A 17,684-nucleotide genomic window follows, 5' to 3' on the forward strand; every position below is an offset into this window, starting at 1 on the left:
AGCTAAGGTTCCTTAACTAATATTAGCTTTCAATATTTTGGGGCATAGATCCATGGCTTTTAAGATGTAATTTTGTGCTCCCGTAAGATGAGACAATATCTCTCATCATAGAAAGCAAAGAACAGATGTTGCAATGAGGACAAACATGAGGCATGTGTGGCTCTCTCCTCTATTTTACATTTGGTGGGCTTTTCTGATTATGCTACCCTTTTTACTTAACTGTGAGGTAGCTACAAAATTCTCATCAGCTTAGCAATGCAGGCAGCCACTCTCAATTAACTGGAGTTGAAGTGTGATTTGAAATCAGTCTGCAATTAAGGAACTCCTTTTTAGTTATTCCTTTTAGAAATGGGTGAGGTATCAGGGGAAAGGAAGGAAAGTGAAGCAGAGGCATGTATACAAAGGGGAGTGAGTTTCTAGGACACCAGATCTCCTTACTCTTCTCTCTTTCCAGATCATATGTTCCCGTATGAACAAAATGTTTGATTATAATAAAAATATTAGCTTTAGCCATTGAAATATACTGCATGTAAATACATCTCATGATAATACAAATTATAACACTTATACATATAATTAAATGTCAGATTAATTTTGCCATATTTTATTTCAATTTTAAAACTTTGTTCAGACTTGTTCAGTATTCATAATCTACTGCTCATAGCTCAAGAGCTCACAATTTTGAGAAGATCAGAGTAAACGAACATAGATTAAAAACTCTGGAGGTGAAGGGCTTCCATCAGCGATATACATTTTAAAATGGCAGCATGCATCTGTCCTTCCTGCCCTTGCTTGTCACACCTCAATCTACGGACACTAGGTGGAAAAGGTAGAACACACTGGTAGTCTTCCCACTTCTTTTGGTCATAATGACTAAGTCAGTTGGCACACAAGTGAAGATCTCCCATAGTCTGTTTCCACTGAATGCCGTTTAAGTCAAACAAGGTTGCTGACCCCTCTTGGCTAGGCTCAATTCTCTTGCTCCAGTAGAAGGAAGATAGGGATAAAAGAGAAGAACTTTTTCAGTGGACCAGTAGGAAGACAGGCGAGGTATAGCAAGTCTAGTGCAAAGACAGGTGATCACAGTGTTGTAGAGAGGTAGCTGTGTAGTGAAGAAGCCAGCTCTGGAAAACAGTGAAACAAGGGAGGAATTCCAGGACACAGCTGGGCAAAAAGGAGAAGCCGGGTCCAAACCACACAGATAATTGGCAATGTGGCTAATCCATTCATAATTTAGTGATAGTATGGTTTAAAATATTTCTTCATCTGGCTATCTCCTACGTGTCCTTCAAGACTCAACTCAAGTGTCACCTCTTCCAGTAAGCGTTCTCTGAACCCCAGTATAATTTTGATGCCAATCCAATGTGCTCCCACAGCACCCTGGATTTACTATTATCATTGCACTCTTCTCACTGTACTACAATTGTTTACATATTTCCCCCATTAGACTGAAGGCTCTTCAAAGATAGGGGCCACATCCTATTTGTTATATTTTTATTCTCACTGCCTAGCAGATAGTAGGAGCTCAATAAATGTTTGCTAAATGCATATAGAGGCATACTTGTGTTATCTGACACTAATTATAACTCATTAAAAATTTTTTTCTTGGTGCCAACTGATCTCATCTTTCACACATTTTTAAGTACAAAGAAAAAAACTTGCTATACTATATTATGATCACGGTACTCTTGCTAACCCCCCAAAATTATAAATGAAACAAACATATCAATCTGCTTTTTAATTCTAAAGTAATAATAAAGTTATATACTTACATTCAAAAGCTTCTTCACTATCATTATCTTCATCTGAACTGATTTCAGCATATTTTGGTTTTTCATTAACTGTGCTACGCTTGCGTTTATTCATTTTCACACGTTCACAAAGTGGCATGGTGGATTCAATTTCTGCCAGGAGTTCGGGGGGTAATTCTTTTAACACTGATTGATCTATACTACCTATTAATAAAAGGTAAGAAAAAATATAAATCTGAAGATAAAAGGGAAATTTTAACTAAATTAAGCACAATGAAATATTAATATTTATGTAAGTTTTCTAAGTCACTTTTGTATTTTAATAAGACACGTTCATATTTACAACTGTAACAGTCTTAATCCTAAACTGATAATGCAGCTTTTAATACATATATCATCATATAGCAACTTTTAAAATACATACTTATTATCATAGCAACGGAGGGTAGTTATATCATCAATTTTTACTACAATTAGTGCCTTCATTTGTCTGCATTGACTAAAAACTTTCTGAAACTAGAGATCCACTTGCATTATCAGGTGTATTTGTAGTCGGGGGTACATCTCACATTCTTGGTAGCACCCAAATTTGTTTTATAGAGGTCTGGAGCAGTTAGTTTGAAAGCAATGCTATCCATCAGTACAGATGAGAAGAGTTGGAAGACACTTATCACCTCATTCTCTTCTACTTAACACTTGCTTCTCATCCGCTATCATCCTGGTGGCCCTGTGCTGTGGCTGTGACAAGAGTTTTATATGCTTTTACCCATCACTGTCTATTTGAGAGGCACGGTAATGCCTTTACTGTTACGGAAAATTTCCTCAAACAGATAAACCAAAATATGCATTTAACTGAACATAACAGGAACATGAAAGGCAAGATAAATGGAAAACAATACTTTAATATATAAATGTCAATAACTGAAAAGAGTAAATTCAAGCCTGTTATGAAATAAATTCATATTTTTCCATGAAAGAGTAAAGACAGGATAAACATATATCAACAAAATATAATTAGAACTACTAACATAATATTAACTATTTAATCCTACACACATATACACAAACACACAAACAGCTGCTATGAAGAAATAAATCCATAACATCCTGTTGAGAGCTTAAAAATAAAGCAGAACTAGAAAAAGTTATTTATTCAGGATAATTTGTCCTTGATGCCTAAAGATGACGATTTAAACTTAACCATGCAAATCTTTGAGTGGAAGTATAAAAATGATGTCTTACCTGCTAAATTTTAAGAACTGGGAGCAAAGAGTACCTTAGTGGTTTACAGCAGGAAGTATTAGTAACTATAATCAACATTAAGACTATAACATTCAAATGATAATAAAGAATAAAAATAAATAATTCCAAAAATAAATGGGTACTGATTAAGACAATTTAAAAGCCTCAAGAATATACAATACTAATAATATAAGAATATGAAACATAAATTATTAATCTCAAATGAAGAATAATCCTTTTTTTATTCATCATGAAACTTTTATTCAACATCATGGAGTTATTTCAGTAACTGTTAACCTCTATTCTTCTAAGGACACGCACAGCAACAATTTTACCCAACAAAGACGTAACATTCGTGACTAGTAATATTCCAAAGACTTCATTGCTTGGAATTGTGACATATTCATGTTGAGTTTAACTTATCTGTGTCATTTTCAAATCATGTTACATTTCTTTGTTCTGTCTTTCTTAATTTAACTGTATCTTATCAGTGAGCTCCACTTTTTAGATTATTATTAGAGGTAAAAAATCAACTTTAGCTTTGGATCGTCAGTATCTTCAACCCCCCAAGGTAAACACACTCTTCATCTCATTTAGAAGTCCTTAATGCTCTGAGCACCTCTAACTAACTAAATATGTGGTTTTTTGATGGAAGGATCATATCTTCTAGTATGTATCTTCCCCTTTCCACATGACCTACAATATTAAGTATGTATATATAGATGGTCAATAAATGATTTCTGACTCTTTGGTTCACAATTACTTATGTTCACTTACAGATGTACTTCCTGTATAATTTCAGAATTGCTATATTTTATACAAATGAAGACAGTTCCAAATTTTTTTTAATGGAAATTCTTTTTTGTACTACATGAAACATAACCTTTTGGAGTCTATAAATATGGATAACCCAAAGTATTTGGCTTTTAGTTCACCATGAGATTTTTTTTTAAGAAGCAGATTTACCTAATTGTTATGTTCTGCTTAAATTTCCATTCACAAAGATATGCTGACTTGATAAAATATCATAGAATTATTCTGCAGATAAATATACAATAAATAATCAAGGGTTAAGATATGTATGGGTACTTGCACTCTCCTTACAATGGTTTATTATATCCCAAGAACAAGGACTCTGCTCTCTTTGTTCTCTTTTTAAAAAAAAAAAATCAGCACAATAGCCAAATACAGAAAATTTATGTCTTATATCTGATAAAGCAGGTAACAAAGTTTATTCATTGTAGTTTACCATTTCTTATTCCCTAAATTAAAAATAATACTATCAGATTTAAGAGCTCTACTATTCTGTACATCATTTTAACCTCTGTACAACTCTGAAAGTTACGGCAGTATATTTCAAAGACCAACTGTTCCACTTCTAAAGATGACCAACTTAAAAAAAAAAAAAACCCAGCAATGGTTAATGTCTCTCAGTATACTGTCCTCCAAAAGTGGACTGCCTCATTTTGAATAGAAATATCTCTTCCACAGTTTTATGTATTTTCTGTATTTCTTCCTTTTCATAAAACACTTTATAAATTGACTCAGCAAGGTCCCTTGATTATAAAGGGTAAGCAATAAAATGCTTGACATTCCCATACTCACACTCAGGATCTTTAATACATGAAAGTTTGGATAACTGACTCAGCTTCAAGAGAAATGAAAAAAACGTGAGTACTGCAAATGATCCCTAGAACATATCTGGTTACGTTCTTTTCCCTGAATTAGGTAGGAAATAGTCCTTTAAATAATGCAAATACAGTGTTTAACTGGCTACCTCTTAATACGTTGATGATTTTAGAGATTATTGTTGTTTGCTGAGCTATTTGTTCTTAAAACCTTCAGACTGCTAATACTTTATGATTATCTTTCTCACCTCATTTCTCTCGTCCCAGCTACTTTATGCTTTACATCAGGTTGTTTGAAATACCACAAAATTTTAACTTAGTGGCTTGAGGGATAATGCCATTTAGTCACAATTTTGTTTGGCACCACACTTCTGTAGATATATATTCCATTAGATACAGTGTATCTCTGTTTTCTGGCTCTAATAAAGCTAAAGAATACATTTAATTCTAGATGTGCTACATTTTAGCAACCTTGGTTTTCCAGTATAAATCACTCATACTAGCTAGCACATTTACCAGATTATTAAAACCAGAAGTCATCAAAAGACTTAAAAGTCCCGAAGAGTCACTGATTTGATAACTAACATTGTGTTCTGTCTGTTTCTTTAAATGCGGAAACCCTGAGATTAAAATAAATCACTTCAATCAATGAACTCTTTAGGACTGAAGCTTCAGACAATGGAAGCCAGTCATGTTCAGAAACAAACCAAGAAACTCACATAAACCTCCAAATTTGGTAAGTCATAAAAAAACCTTGAGTAGGCATAATGTAGTTCAGTGACAATCCTTCCAATAACCTAGCACAAATGGATCTTTTACTTCAATCAGGGTCAAAAAGAAAAAAAAAAGTTCAGAAGTGCAGGTTGTCAATCTGCCCCTCTTGGAATCCTAAGTTAATATGGTTTGAAGACATGTATTTTTTGGTGCAAATGGTTTCTAAATGCAAGTCAACTTCTTTATTTGAAGCCACTAATAGGAAGAGCATCCAAAGAGTATGAAATGCTGATGACACAGCCTTGAAAAAAGTTAACATTTGGGAGGCAGAAACAAAGGGAGGCAACGTGAAGAGAAGCTGAAAAAACGTGGGGTTTAACTATGAGACCAGAACACTGAATGTTCCTTCCACAGGCACCCCCAACGTTACCTAATCTGATGCAGAACAAGGGGTGAAGAGGAAGACTGTGCACTAACAGCCAAAATCCAAAGTGAACGTAGGGACATTGAATATTGATGAATAAAAGTTTTGAGGTCACAAAACACTGACCTTAGACAAAGAACTCTGACGTGTATTTTATCAATTATTTGGAAAGAGCAATAGCAAACTAGGAAAAAGGAGATATTACTTTTTGGTGCTAAGGCTCCTTGGTTGAGTGAAAATGAGGGGAGTGAAATTCACATCTTCTACAGTAGATGTTAACAGTCATCAGGATAATAAGGGGGTTGGATCTGTTTATAACTGAAGAGGAGGTCTTAATTTAAGGAAAGAGGAGATCAGGTAGACTACACCCTCTAGAAGAAAAGGATCAAGAAATAACTGAAAGGTATGTTTTTTTGTGATGGTTCAGGATAAAAAGAAATGATGTATAATGAGATAATCATGTTTAAAGTTGTCATAATTTTGGTAAAGAGGCAGAAATCCTAAGCATTAGCTAGAAGCTTGTTCAGGATTATTTTTTTTTTTTAATTTAAAAAGAAAGACTAGTTATTCATTTGTGGCTATGGAGCAGTCATCAGGGTCAAATTTGAAGCTATTCTCTTCCTGATGGTCTTTGAGAAATACTCCTGAAACTAATGTAAATCATCATTATATAATCACTATATAAAGAATGCTGTAACCTAAGAACTGGCAAGTCTCCCTTTAAATTTTAGCCAGCAATTTTTCAAGTTGCAGATTGTGACCCATAAGCAAGTTGTGGAATCAGTTTTGTAGGTGTTGACTAGCAATATGTTTAAAATGAAAGAGAAGATGTTAGTGTTATGCCTGTAGTAAAGGTAGGTGTTGTTATTATGTGTCTGTATGTGCATATTAGGTCACAACATGCATCTTATTTGTCTTAGGTCACAATCAAACTTTATGGTTGCCATGTTTCTCAAAACAGGAATCAATTCAAATTGAAAAGGTCCTTCTAACTTAATCTACCCAATGTTTCTTTTTTTCTTTTTTTTTGGCCATGCCAGGCAGCTTGGGGGATTTTAGTTCCCTGACCAGGGATTGAACCCATGCCCCCTGCAACGGAAGCGTGGAGCCCTAACCACAGGACCGCCAGGGAATTCCCAGCCCATTGTTTCTTAAACTACAGGTTCAGTGAAAAATAAACTATAATTTAAATAATATACTCAAATCAAAGTGATTCTACTCATTATAAGTTGACAGAATATTCACTACCTTAAGTTGATAGAATATTCACTACCTTATGTTGATAGAATATTCACTACCTTGTATCAGAGAACTTAATTATCTACATTTTTAAGTCTGATATAAAAGTTGCCAATACTACACTTTTGAAGCCCTGTTACAATAAAACCTTGGATACTCAGAAATTACTTTTAATTATTTTTTATGTAAACCTTTCTAAAAAAGCACTTTATGCATCTTTTTTTAACAAGACAAGTTTCTTGACTCATGATCATCATTGAAAAGATCAAGTTTTCCACTTTGCTTTACATGGCAATGCCTTTAGGAGTTAACTGCTATGCATAAGACTGTTTGAAATGATATAAAATGATCTATGCTTTCCTTCTGAGTTCTGTAGGTCTGCTTGCAATTTGCTGAAATGTGTACACTCAGATTCTGCTAACAGTGTAGATAGAATATATAACACACAGCAAATGGTGTTCAAATCCTTCAACCCATTTATACCATCCTTGGAAATTTATTCCAAGGAAATTTGTATAACAAAAGGTTCTATGAAGAAAGATGTTTAGATCAGTTTTATCTATTGTAATATCAAAATGTCCAACAACAGGGGAACACAGTGGAAGAGTAAATCATATTAAGTATAATTATGAACAATGTTAGTACAGAGATAGTAAATGTAAAGAAAACAGAATGCAAAATGATAGGTATACTACATTGCACCTTTGTAAAAGATATTTGTAACAGGAGTTGAAGGAAATGAATGCTAATATTATACCAACTTGAGATGAATTTTCCTAAAGAAATAAAAGTTATATTTTATGGAAACAAGAAAAAGGTCAATGATTATTTGTGAGGGATTAGGAGGTATTTCATGAACACAGTGGGTTTTCAACAGAGATGGGGTGGACTGAGGTAGAGGATGGAGAACAGGGGACAAGCACTAGGAACTGGTAGCCCTTTTACAGCATTCCAGCTCTGTCTGCTCTGGACAGAGCATGATATTCAATAGGGAGAAAAAGTAGGTAAGCCCATGAAAGTAGGTAGGGTTTAGATGTTACAGTCTTTTTGAGGAGGGACAGAATCAGAATGTACTTTAGAAATGTTACTCTAGCAGTAATTTGTGGGATGGACTGGAAGGGGAAAGACATTAGAAAGGAAATCTTCTAAAAGATATTCAATATGTCTCGGGAAAAAAGTAAGTAGATGCCATGAATTTAACCATTTTTGAAAAGTGGTAATGTTACTATTATATACTTATCATGCCAAACTTTAGAAAGGAATATTTAGCTCAAAATAATATTAACTATTTAACATGTTTAAGATCACGAAGAAACCAGAAAATATGAAATCAAGGACAACAAAATTCACTGTTGACATCTGTTATTTAAATATTTTAATCAATTTGATCAAGTATTAAACTATGTTTATTAGCTATTCAATTAACTACTATTAAATTAGGTTGAATACGTAGGGAATTTTAGCAACATTTATTTTATAATATGCTAGAAAAACATTTTCTAACAACACTAGGAATGGCATATTTCCTGATTATGTTTTTACTACTAATGGCTGTAAAACAATGTTTAATTTTAACTAATCTACTCTTACCTTACTTCTGCCACATTGTACTCTAAATTAGCCAAATGTTTAACTTCTCTAAACTTGTAGTGCTTTTTCCTTCTGCCCTTGTGCTAAAAACACATGTGATTCCTTATTCCTCTGGATTCATATACACCTTTTTTCTTAAGAATATTACACTGTCACTGTATCTTTAGTTACCCATATTCTCCATGAGATCATAAGCTTGATAAAGTCACAGACTTGTGTTCCAGTTTGCATCATCTAGCAGAACGCATGGGATGTTGAAGATGGCCATAAATATTTATTGAATGATTAGTGTAATCATTAGAATAAATTTATGAGATTTTTCAAGAAATTTTTCCAATTGAAAATTCTTTTTTAAACCCTGAAAGCAGTTCTTAGTTGTTCTACATTGACAATTACAGAGAAGTTATCCACAAAATGAAAAGATGGGAGAGAAGATTTCATAATTGACATGCAACAAGTATAAAATATTTAAAGGTAATTTCAGCCTGTATACACTTGTTATATGTTTATATTTAATATATCAATTATATATTAATATACGAATAACATATATAATTCTACTACATAAAACTAAGTGCTCACAAATATTAAATATCCTGGCAAAGATATTATATTTGGCTAATTTCATACTACATTTATAAATATTGGATAAAAAATAGGAAAATAATTCAAAACTCTATCTAGATCAGTCTTTTTAATACTCAAATGATAGTGTGAAATACAAATTTTGAGTCTCATTTGCTACAGAATAAGGAATCTAGTTATCAGATGCACCTATATAAAATTTCAATTTTATATTTATATTATGTTCAGCAAACTAAAGCCTGTGAGTCAAATTTGCCCCATCACCTGTTTTTGTATATAAAGTTTCATTAGAATACACTGACACACAATCATTTACATATTGTCTATCCCTGCTTTCATACTACAATGTTAGAGATAAGTGGCCTACAAAGCCTAACATATTTTACTATCTGGGCCTTTACACAAGAAGTTTGCCTACCCCCAATTTATATCCTGTTATACTTTATTCAATATGAAACAAAGTGCCACCCAGCCTGCAAGTGCAGTCACTATATAGGTATATTCTGCACAGTTTAGGCCATTGCAAATTGGTTTATTTAATGAAGACAAAATACCAAGGAGTTGGTTTAAGGCAACTGAAAGAACACTGTTACAAATGAAGAATGCACAAGAAAAGATTTTAAGAAAACTCTTGTTTTAAGCATCATGGTTTTGATATTGTGCAGTTGTCAAATTACCATGAGGAAGAACTACAAAAGGAAACATTTTATTTTAGAAGTTTTTTATGTAAATGACAATTTACTACTACCTAATATAGAAACTAGGAGCAGGGATCATAAGATCCTTTCCTTAATATATATACACAGTGAGAAAAAGAAATGACAGAAGCACAACCTAACTTGCTTCAAGGAACTAGAAAAAGAAGAATAAAGTAGAAAAAGAAGAATAAAGTAGAAAAAGAAGAATAAACTAAGCCCAAAGTTAGTAGAAGAAGGAAGGAAATAACAAACACCATGGCAGAAATAAACAAAAATGAGACTAAAAAGAGAATAGCAAAGATCAATGAAAGTAAGACTTGGATTTTTGAAAAGATAAACAAAGTAGACAAGCCTTTAGCTATGCTTACCAAGAAAAAAAAAAAAGACTCAAATAAAATTAAAAATGAAAGGGGAGACATTACAACTGATACCACACAAATACAAAGGACTGTAAGAGACTACTACGAACAATTATACACCAACAAATTGGACAACCTAGAAGAATGAATAAATTCCTACAAACATATAATCTACCAAGATTAAATCATGAAGATATAGAAAATCTGAACAGACCAATTACTAGGTGACTGGTCCCAAAAACCTCCCAACAAAGAAAACCCCAGGACATATGACTTCCCTGGTGAATTCTACCACACATTTAAAGAAGAATTAATAACCAATTCTTCTCAAACTCTTCTAAAAATAGAAGAGGAGGAAACAGCTCCAAGCTCATTTTACAAAGCCAGCATTCCCCTATACCAAAATCAGACAAGGGCACTACAAGAAAAGAAAAATTACAGGGCAATATCCCTGATGAATAGAGATCCAGAAGTCCTCAACAAAATATTAGCAATAAAAAGATCACATACCACGATCAAATGTGATTTATTGCAGGGATGCAAGGAAGGTTCAACATCCACAAATCAATCAATGATACACCACGTTAACAAAGTGAGGATAAAAATCATGATTATCTCAATAGATGCATAAAAAAAAATTTGACAAAATTCAACATCCATTCACAATAAAAACTCTCAACAAAATGGGTACAGAGGGAATGTACATCAACATTATAAAGGCCACATATGACAAGCCCACAGCTAACATTATACTCAATGGTGAAAAGATGAAAGTTTTCATTCTAAGATCAGGAACAAGATAAGGATGGCCACTCTTGCCACTTTTATTCAACATAGTACTGAAAGTCCTAGACAGAGCAACTAGGCAAGAAAAAGAAATAAAAGGCATCCAAATCAGAAAGGAAGAAGTAAAACTGTCACTATTTGCAGATGACATGTTATTATACACAGAAAACCCTAAAGACTATACCACAACTGATAGAACTAATAAACAAATTCAGTAAATTTGCAGGATACAAATTCAATATACAAAATTCAGTTCTTTTTTGATACACTAACAAACTTCCAGAAAGAGAAATTAAGATAATTTCATTTATAACTTCATCAAAAAGAATAAAACATCTAGGAATAAACTTAACCAAGGAGGTGAAAGATCTGTATACTGAAAACTGTAAGGCATAGTTGATGAAAGAAACTGAAGAAGACATAAATAAATGGAAAAATATTCCATCCTCATGGACTGGAAGAATTAATATTGTTAAAATGTCCATACCACCCAAAGCAATCTACAGATTCAATGCAATGCAATCCCTATCAAAATTCCAATGGCATTTTTCAGAGAAATAGAACAAACAATCCTAAAATTTGTGTAGAACCACAAAACAGACAAAGAGTAAAGCAATCTTGAGAAAGAAGAACAAAGCTGGGGGCACCACACTTACTGATTTCAAACTATATTACAAAGATACAGCAATTTCAGTGGTATGGTGTTGGCATAAAAACAGAGACATAGATCAATGGAAGAGAACAGAGAGTCCAGAAATAAACTCATGCACATATGGTCAATTAATTTACCAAAAAGGCACCAAGAATATTCAATGGGAAAATGATAGTCACTTCATTAAATTGTGTTGGAAAAACTGGACAGCCACATACAAAAAAATGAAACTGGACAGCTATCTTACACCATACACAAAAATCAACTCAAAATTGATTAAAGACTTGAATGTAAGACCCAAAACAATGAAATTCCTAGAAGAAAACAGGCGGTAAGCTCCTTGACATTGGTCCTGGCAATGATTTTTACCAAAAGCAAGACAACAAAAGCAAAAATAAACAAATGGGACTACATCAAACTAAAAAGCTTTTGCATAGCAAAGGAAACCATCAACAAAACAAGGCAACCTACTGAATAGGAGAAAACATTTGCAAATCCAATGTCTGATAAGGGGCTAATATCTAAAACATATGAAGAACTCATACAACTCAATACGTAAAGTAACCAAACAATCCAATTAAAAAATGGGCAGAGGATCTGAACAGACATTTTTCCAAAGACGACATACAGATGGCCAACAAGTATATGAAAAGGTGCTCAATATCACTAATCATGAGGGAAATGAAAATCAAAACCATGAGATATCACCTCACACCTGTTAGAATGGTTATTATGAAAATGACAACAGATAAGTGTTGATGAGAATGTGGACAAAAGGGAACCCTTATGTACTGCTGGTGGGAATGTAAATGGGTACAGCTATTATGGAAAACAGTATGGAGGTTCCTTAAAAAATTAAAAATAGAACTACCATATGATTGGGCAATTCTACTTTTGGTTATATATCTGAAGGAAATGGAACCATTATCTCAAAGATATCTGCACTTCCATTTTCACTGTAGCAGTATTTGTAATAGCCAAGACATGGGGAAAAAACCTAAGTTGTTTAGCTCATTGATGGGTGAATAAAGAAAATGTGGCATATAGACACAATGGGATATTACTCAACCAAAAAAGAAGTTAATCCTGCCATTTGCAACAACATGGGTGGACTCTGATGGCATTATGCTAAGACAGATAAATAAGTTAGAGAGAGAAAGACAAATACTGTATGATCTCACTTATACGTAGAATCTAACAAAAACAGAATTCACAGAAGCAAAGAACAGATTGATCTTTGCAATCTGTAGGAGGTGGATGAAATGGGTAAAGGCAGTCAAAAGGTAAAAACTTCCAGTTATAAGATAAATAAGTTCTGGGAATACAATGTACAGCATGAGATGATGGATGTTAACTAAACTTACTGTGGTAATCATTTCACAATAAATACGTATAGTCAGCCCTTCATATCTGCGGATGGGGAACCTGCGGATACAAAGAGTTGACTGTATGATACCATTTTATATAGGGACCTGAAAGCATCTGTGAGGGGTCCTGGAACCAACTCCCTGTGGATACCGAGAGATGACTGTATATCAAATCATTATTTTATATACCTTAAACTAAAACAACGTTATATGTTAATTTTATCTCAATAAAACTGGAATGAAATAAATGATGGCAGCAATGTTTTCAGATATACACTGAATATAAAGTATGTATACACAAGTGAGACTTATCTTAAAAAATTACTTCATTAGATAAATTCAATTAAAAATGGGATAACTGGGGCTTCCCTGGTGGTGCAGTGTTTGAGAGTCCGCCTGCCGATGCAGGGGACATGGGTTCGTGCCCCGGTCCAGGAAGATCCCACATGCCGCGGAGCGGCTGGGCCCGTGAGCCATGGCCGCTGAGCCTGTGCGTCCAGAGCCTGTGCTCCGCAACGAGAGAGGCCACAACAGTGAGAGGACCGTGTAATGCAAAAAAAAAAAAAAGGGATGACTACATTTCTTTATATAAAAAAACTAGACAAATTTTAGCTCTGACTATAAGATTCACTTTGGTCTTCATAACTGCACAAAGTAGGAAAAAAACTGGTTCCTCTATTTTAAAAGTGAATGAACTCTGAATCAGAACTTTGAAAGGCTATGATTTGTTGAAGGCTCTGATTCCAGTGCTCTTTGAACTACAATGTATAATGGGCTTAATGGAATTGTCAAAAGTTAGCATGTCAGTAGTCAAAGAATGCTATTTTTTTGTAGGTGCAGAAGAGGATCCATATTTAGAAATTCATATTATATTGTATCATATTATATCATAGTATAGTACAGCATATACTGTTAACTCTAATATATATTACTCTAACATACTGAATTCTTAAAAAAACTACTGAAAACCTCCCCATACGAGAACTTGATACAGATATTAAGATAATGAATACCTACTTGATATACTATAATACATTATAATATGTATTATAACATACTGTATTATACTATATACAATAATATTAAAATATATTAACTATTTAATATAATACTATGATATACATACAATGTTACAGTTATCAAGTAGGTATTCATTATCTTAATATCTGTACCACGCTGTTGTAGGGGTGGATTTCAAAGACATTTTTTAGAATGAGAGAATTCAGTATGTTGGAGTAATGTGTATTTCTTCATAAACAGTAGAGGGTTCTCTTAGAATTAATCATTTGTTTTCTCTCACCCTTCAACCATATATCTATTTCTACAGATAAGAAAACCTTATAGAAGCTATGACCTTAGCTGGCCTGAGATAATGAATGGGAAGGAAAGAGAACACTGCTAGCAAACTTCAATACATTTAATTTTTATGAAAAAATTCTACTTAATGAATCTCTTTAAATCAATAGTTATATCAATTATCTACTGAGTAATATCTGAACCAGAGAAATTCTATAAATAGAAATCATGGACAAAATTTTTCAAAGTATTGCTCTAAAATCACAAGTCAAGTGTGTATTATGCCAACTTCTGTAATAAATACTCTCCAAAAACTTCCTAAAGATATAACTAATGATAAAGTCTTTACGGAAACTAAAAGTTTTATTTTTTTAGAAAAGTATTTTATATATTGTTCAAATGAGCCAAAGTAAATTTCTACTGTAGCATAATTAAGGATTTTGAATATTATAATCATAACTACTTTACTGAGGATTTCTCAATTTAGGAATTCATAAACTATGCCAAAAATTCACTCTCAGAAACAGTACTTTCTCTCAGACTTACGAAGCCTAGAGTCCTAAACACAATCCAATACTACATAAAATATGAATGCTACATAAAAGGCAAAAACTAATTTTAGTGACCAACATTTTACTACAGTAGTAACTGAGGTGAAATAACTGCCTCTAATAATGACTGCAATCATTAACTAATCAAATGAGCACTATATTTTAAACACTATTGACTATTAGAGCTGTTAGATAACTTTTTAGTTTAGAGGCCATGATCTCAAATAACAGATGGTATGTTATATTCTTGAAAGCAGTAAGTGCAAAGGATGGAAAACAATACACTATTAAGAAGGAAGTAAGGGGAGGAAGAAGAAAAAGTGATTTCCTTGGATATAAAGCTTAGGTATTTTGAGACACTCAGGAATTGTAAAAAACCAAAATCAAATTGTTATGGTGTGTAATTACAAATAATACACTGTTAGCAACACATACTGCAAATTAGTTAATGATCATGCCCAGACTTAAAGATGGTATAAGTTTATATTTTAATTTGGAGACATACTGTACATTAGGGTATATTAGGATAATATTTTAAGTAAAAATATTTTAACCATAAAGACATTATTTTTGCATTTAGTATACTGCTTGAAGTATATTTTAATAGATAGAAGATATTTTTTTTAATTTAAAGTTTTTACAAAGGTTATGTTGGTTCTCCACTCCCATCTCCCCTTGGCAAGGAAGAAACAAGGTGATGGTAAAAAGACTGGGAAGATAACAGCCCCAGGAAATCAGAACAGAATGGATTCTGAGCCAATCTTGTAACAGCTATAGAGCAAAATAAAGGTAAAGAATAAATTAAACAGACATGAATATGAGTAGGTCTCCTTTGGAGCTTAACAAAAACTAGTAGTTGACAGGGTGGAAAGAGGTATTACAAAGTTCAGGGAACAGCTGAAAATTATGTAGCTTTTGAGCTAGGATCTACAGGTGGGAACATAAAAGATACATATACAATTTTAATCTGCACACAAAAGCCTTTTCTAACATGGTAGCAATACAGTCTATTCATTAAACAGGCATTTAATATGCTCTTTTTTTTTTTGCGGTATGCGGGCCTCTCACTGTTGTGGCCTCTCCCGTTGCGGAGCACAGGCTCCGGACGCGCAGGCTCAGTGGCCATGGCTCACGGGCCCAGCCGCTCCGCGGCATGTGGGATCTTCCCGGACTGGGGAACGAACCCATGTCCCCTGCATCAGCAGGCAGACTCTCAACCACTGCGCCACCAGGGAAGCGCAATATGCTCTTTTTACGTACTAGGTATTATGCTAGGTACTAGGGCATACACAGATCCCCACAGAAATAAAATTAAATGTAACAATGTCACTTTACATTTAATAAGTTCACACAACAGACAAAAGTAAGTAACCTATACTGGGAGTCATAAACCTATACCCCTACCATTCAAAATTTACCAGCTTAAAGCATATTCAAGGAATTTAAAATTACCCTAAAGGATGGCTATTTTAAATATGGGTATCAGATGAAATTTTATGGCTCTTCCAAGAAAGGAAAACCTACCAAGAATTCTGGCCCTAAGGATCAACAAAAAAGTATCCCAGCAATATTCAGTTTTTACTTAGAAAACACCAATATGTCAGAATATGTGATTTTCTGTGACTCTCTGAAGAAAATACCAAGTAATGTGTACTACAAAGCGTCAGTAATCCACAACTGGCCTTCCTATGCATGTAATTTAAAAAGTCCACAATTATATACCTCTGCTATTGTTAACTTAGTAGCAGAGATCTAAAATAAAAGCAAAATTAGTACATTGCTGAAAAGCAGATATTAATTCTATGGTATAAATAAAGCCAAAAAGATACCTACATGGGATCCCGAAATGAACCTAAGCATTGATGAAAAGGTTCACTTAATATAGTTGCATATATATTGATATATGTGTGTGTATATACATACATGCACATGCATACACACAAACACCATACTCTAACAGGCAGACACACCCAGATTAGTTACTCACTAATATCAACATATCAAGTATATACATTTGTGTTAAAAGGTATATTTAGGAAAAACACTGGATTAGTACTAAAAACTTTGTATTCACAAGCAATGAAATCACATGTGGAAAAAACTAGGAGAAATAATACAGCAGTTACTAATTAGGAGCTATATTCATTTCTTGATATTCAGCTATAAGGATTCTTTGTTAGAACAGAGTTTAGAAAAGCAAGGCTGGCATAAATAAGCTGACAGAGGGCAGGGGAGAAAAAGATGGTCTAGATCAAGGGGACAAGAGGGTACCACTTTCCATCTTTCCATCTGACTCTTCTAAAGTTGTATAACTTATACTCTTTAGTTTATATATATAAGCCACTTCCAAACTTTCAGTGAAAATTAATAAAGACAATCTTTATCTAAAAAACAACAATTCTAGTGCAAGCTACTAAATTCTAACAAGCTCTTTTACCTAAACGATTCTGAAAAGATGCATTCAAGTTAAATACTAAAGACTATTAATTAAAGCTAAAATCTTAATTTTTATAGATCTGACAGCCGTAATTTAAAATCTGAAAGCTTCACTAAAATAGTACAAATATTAGTGATTCAGAGGCAATCTTTTTTCATTTTTGAAAGACAAAACCAAATAAATTAACAGTGAGAAAATAAACGTTTGAGAAGACAAGAATAAAAACAGATTAGTCGTGACACGTTATTTATTCGAATACAGTTCTTAGTAGTAATACTGTTTTCAACGAACTTTTTTTGATAGAGAAGGTACAACGGCATTTTACAAAACTAATAACCAATACACCTTCTGTATCTCCTAATACA

The 17,684-nt window shown here is 33.3% G+C and overlaps 1 protein-coding gene across 4 annotated transcripts in view; it reads right to left on the reverse strand.

Moving 5' to 3' along the window:
* Positions 1-17,684, reverse strand: part of NIPBL (NIPBL cohesin loading factor) — a 191,505-nt gene that overhangs the window by 70,692 nt on the left and 103,129 nt on the right. For all 4 annotated transcript variants that reach the window (XM_027092649.1, XM_027092653.1, XM_027092651.1 and 1 more), the window contains one exon: positions 1,773-1,955. In XM_027092649.1, coding sequence (XP_026948450.1) covers positions 1,773-1,955 — 183 coding nt within the window. The remainder of the gene's footprint in view (positions 1-1,772; positions 1,956-17,684) is intronic.

Source organism: Aethalodelphis obliquidens, unplaced genomic scaffold (assembly GCF_003676395.1).
Source record: "Aethalodelphis obliquidens isolate GAN/ISIS:26980383/991018 unplaced genomic scaffold, ASM367639v1 scaffold80, whole genome shotgun sequence".
NCBI classification, from domain to species: domain Eukaryota; kingdom Metazoa; phylum Chordata; class Mammalia; order Artiodactyla; family Delphinidae; genus Aethalodelphis; species Aethalodelphis obliquidens.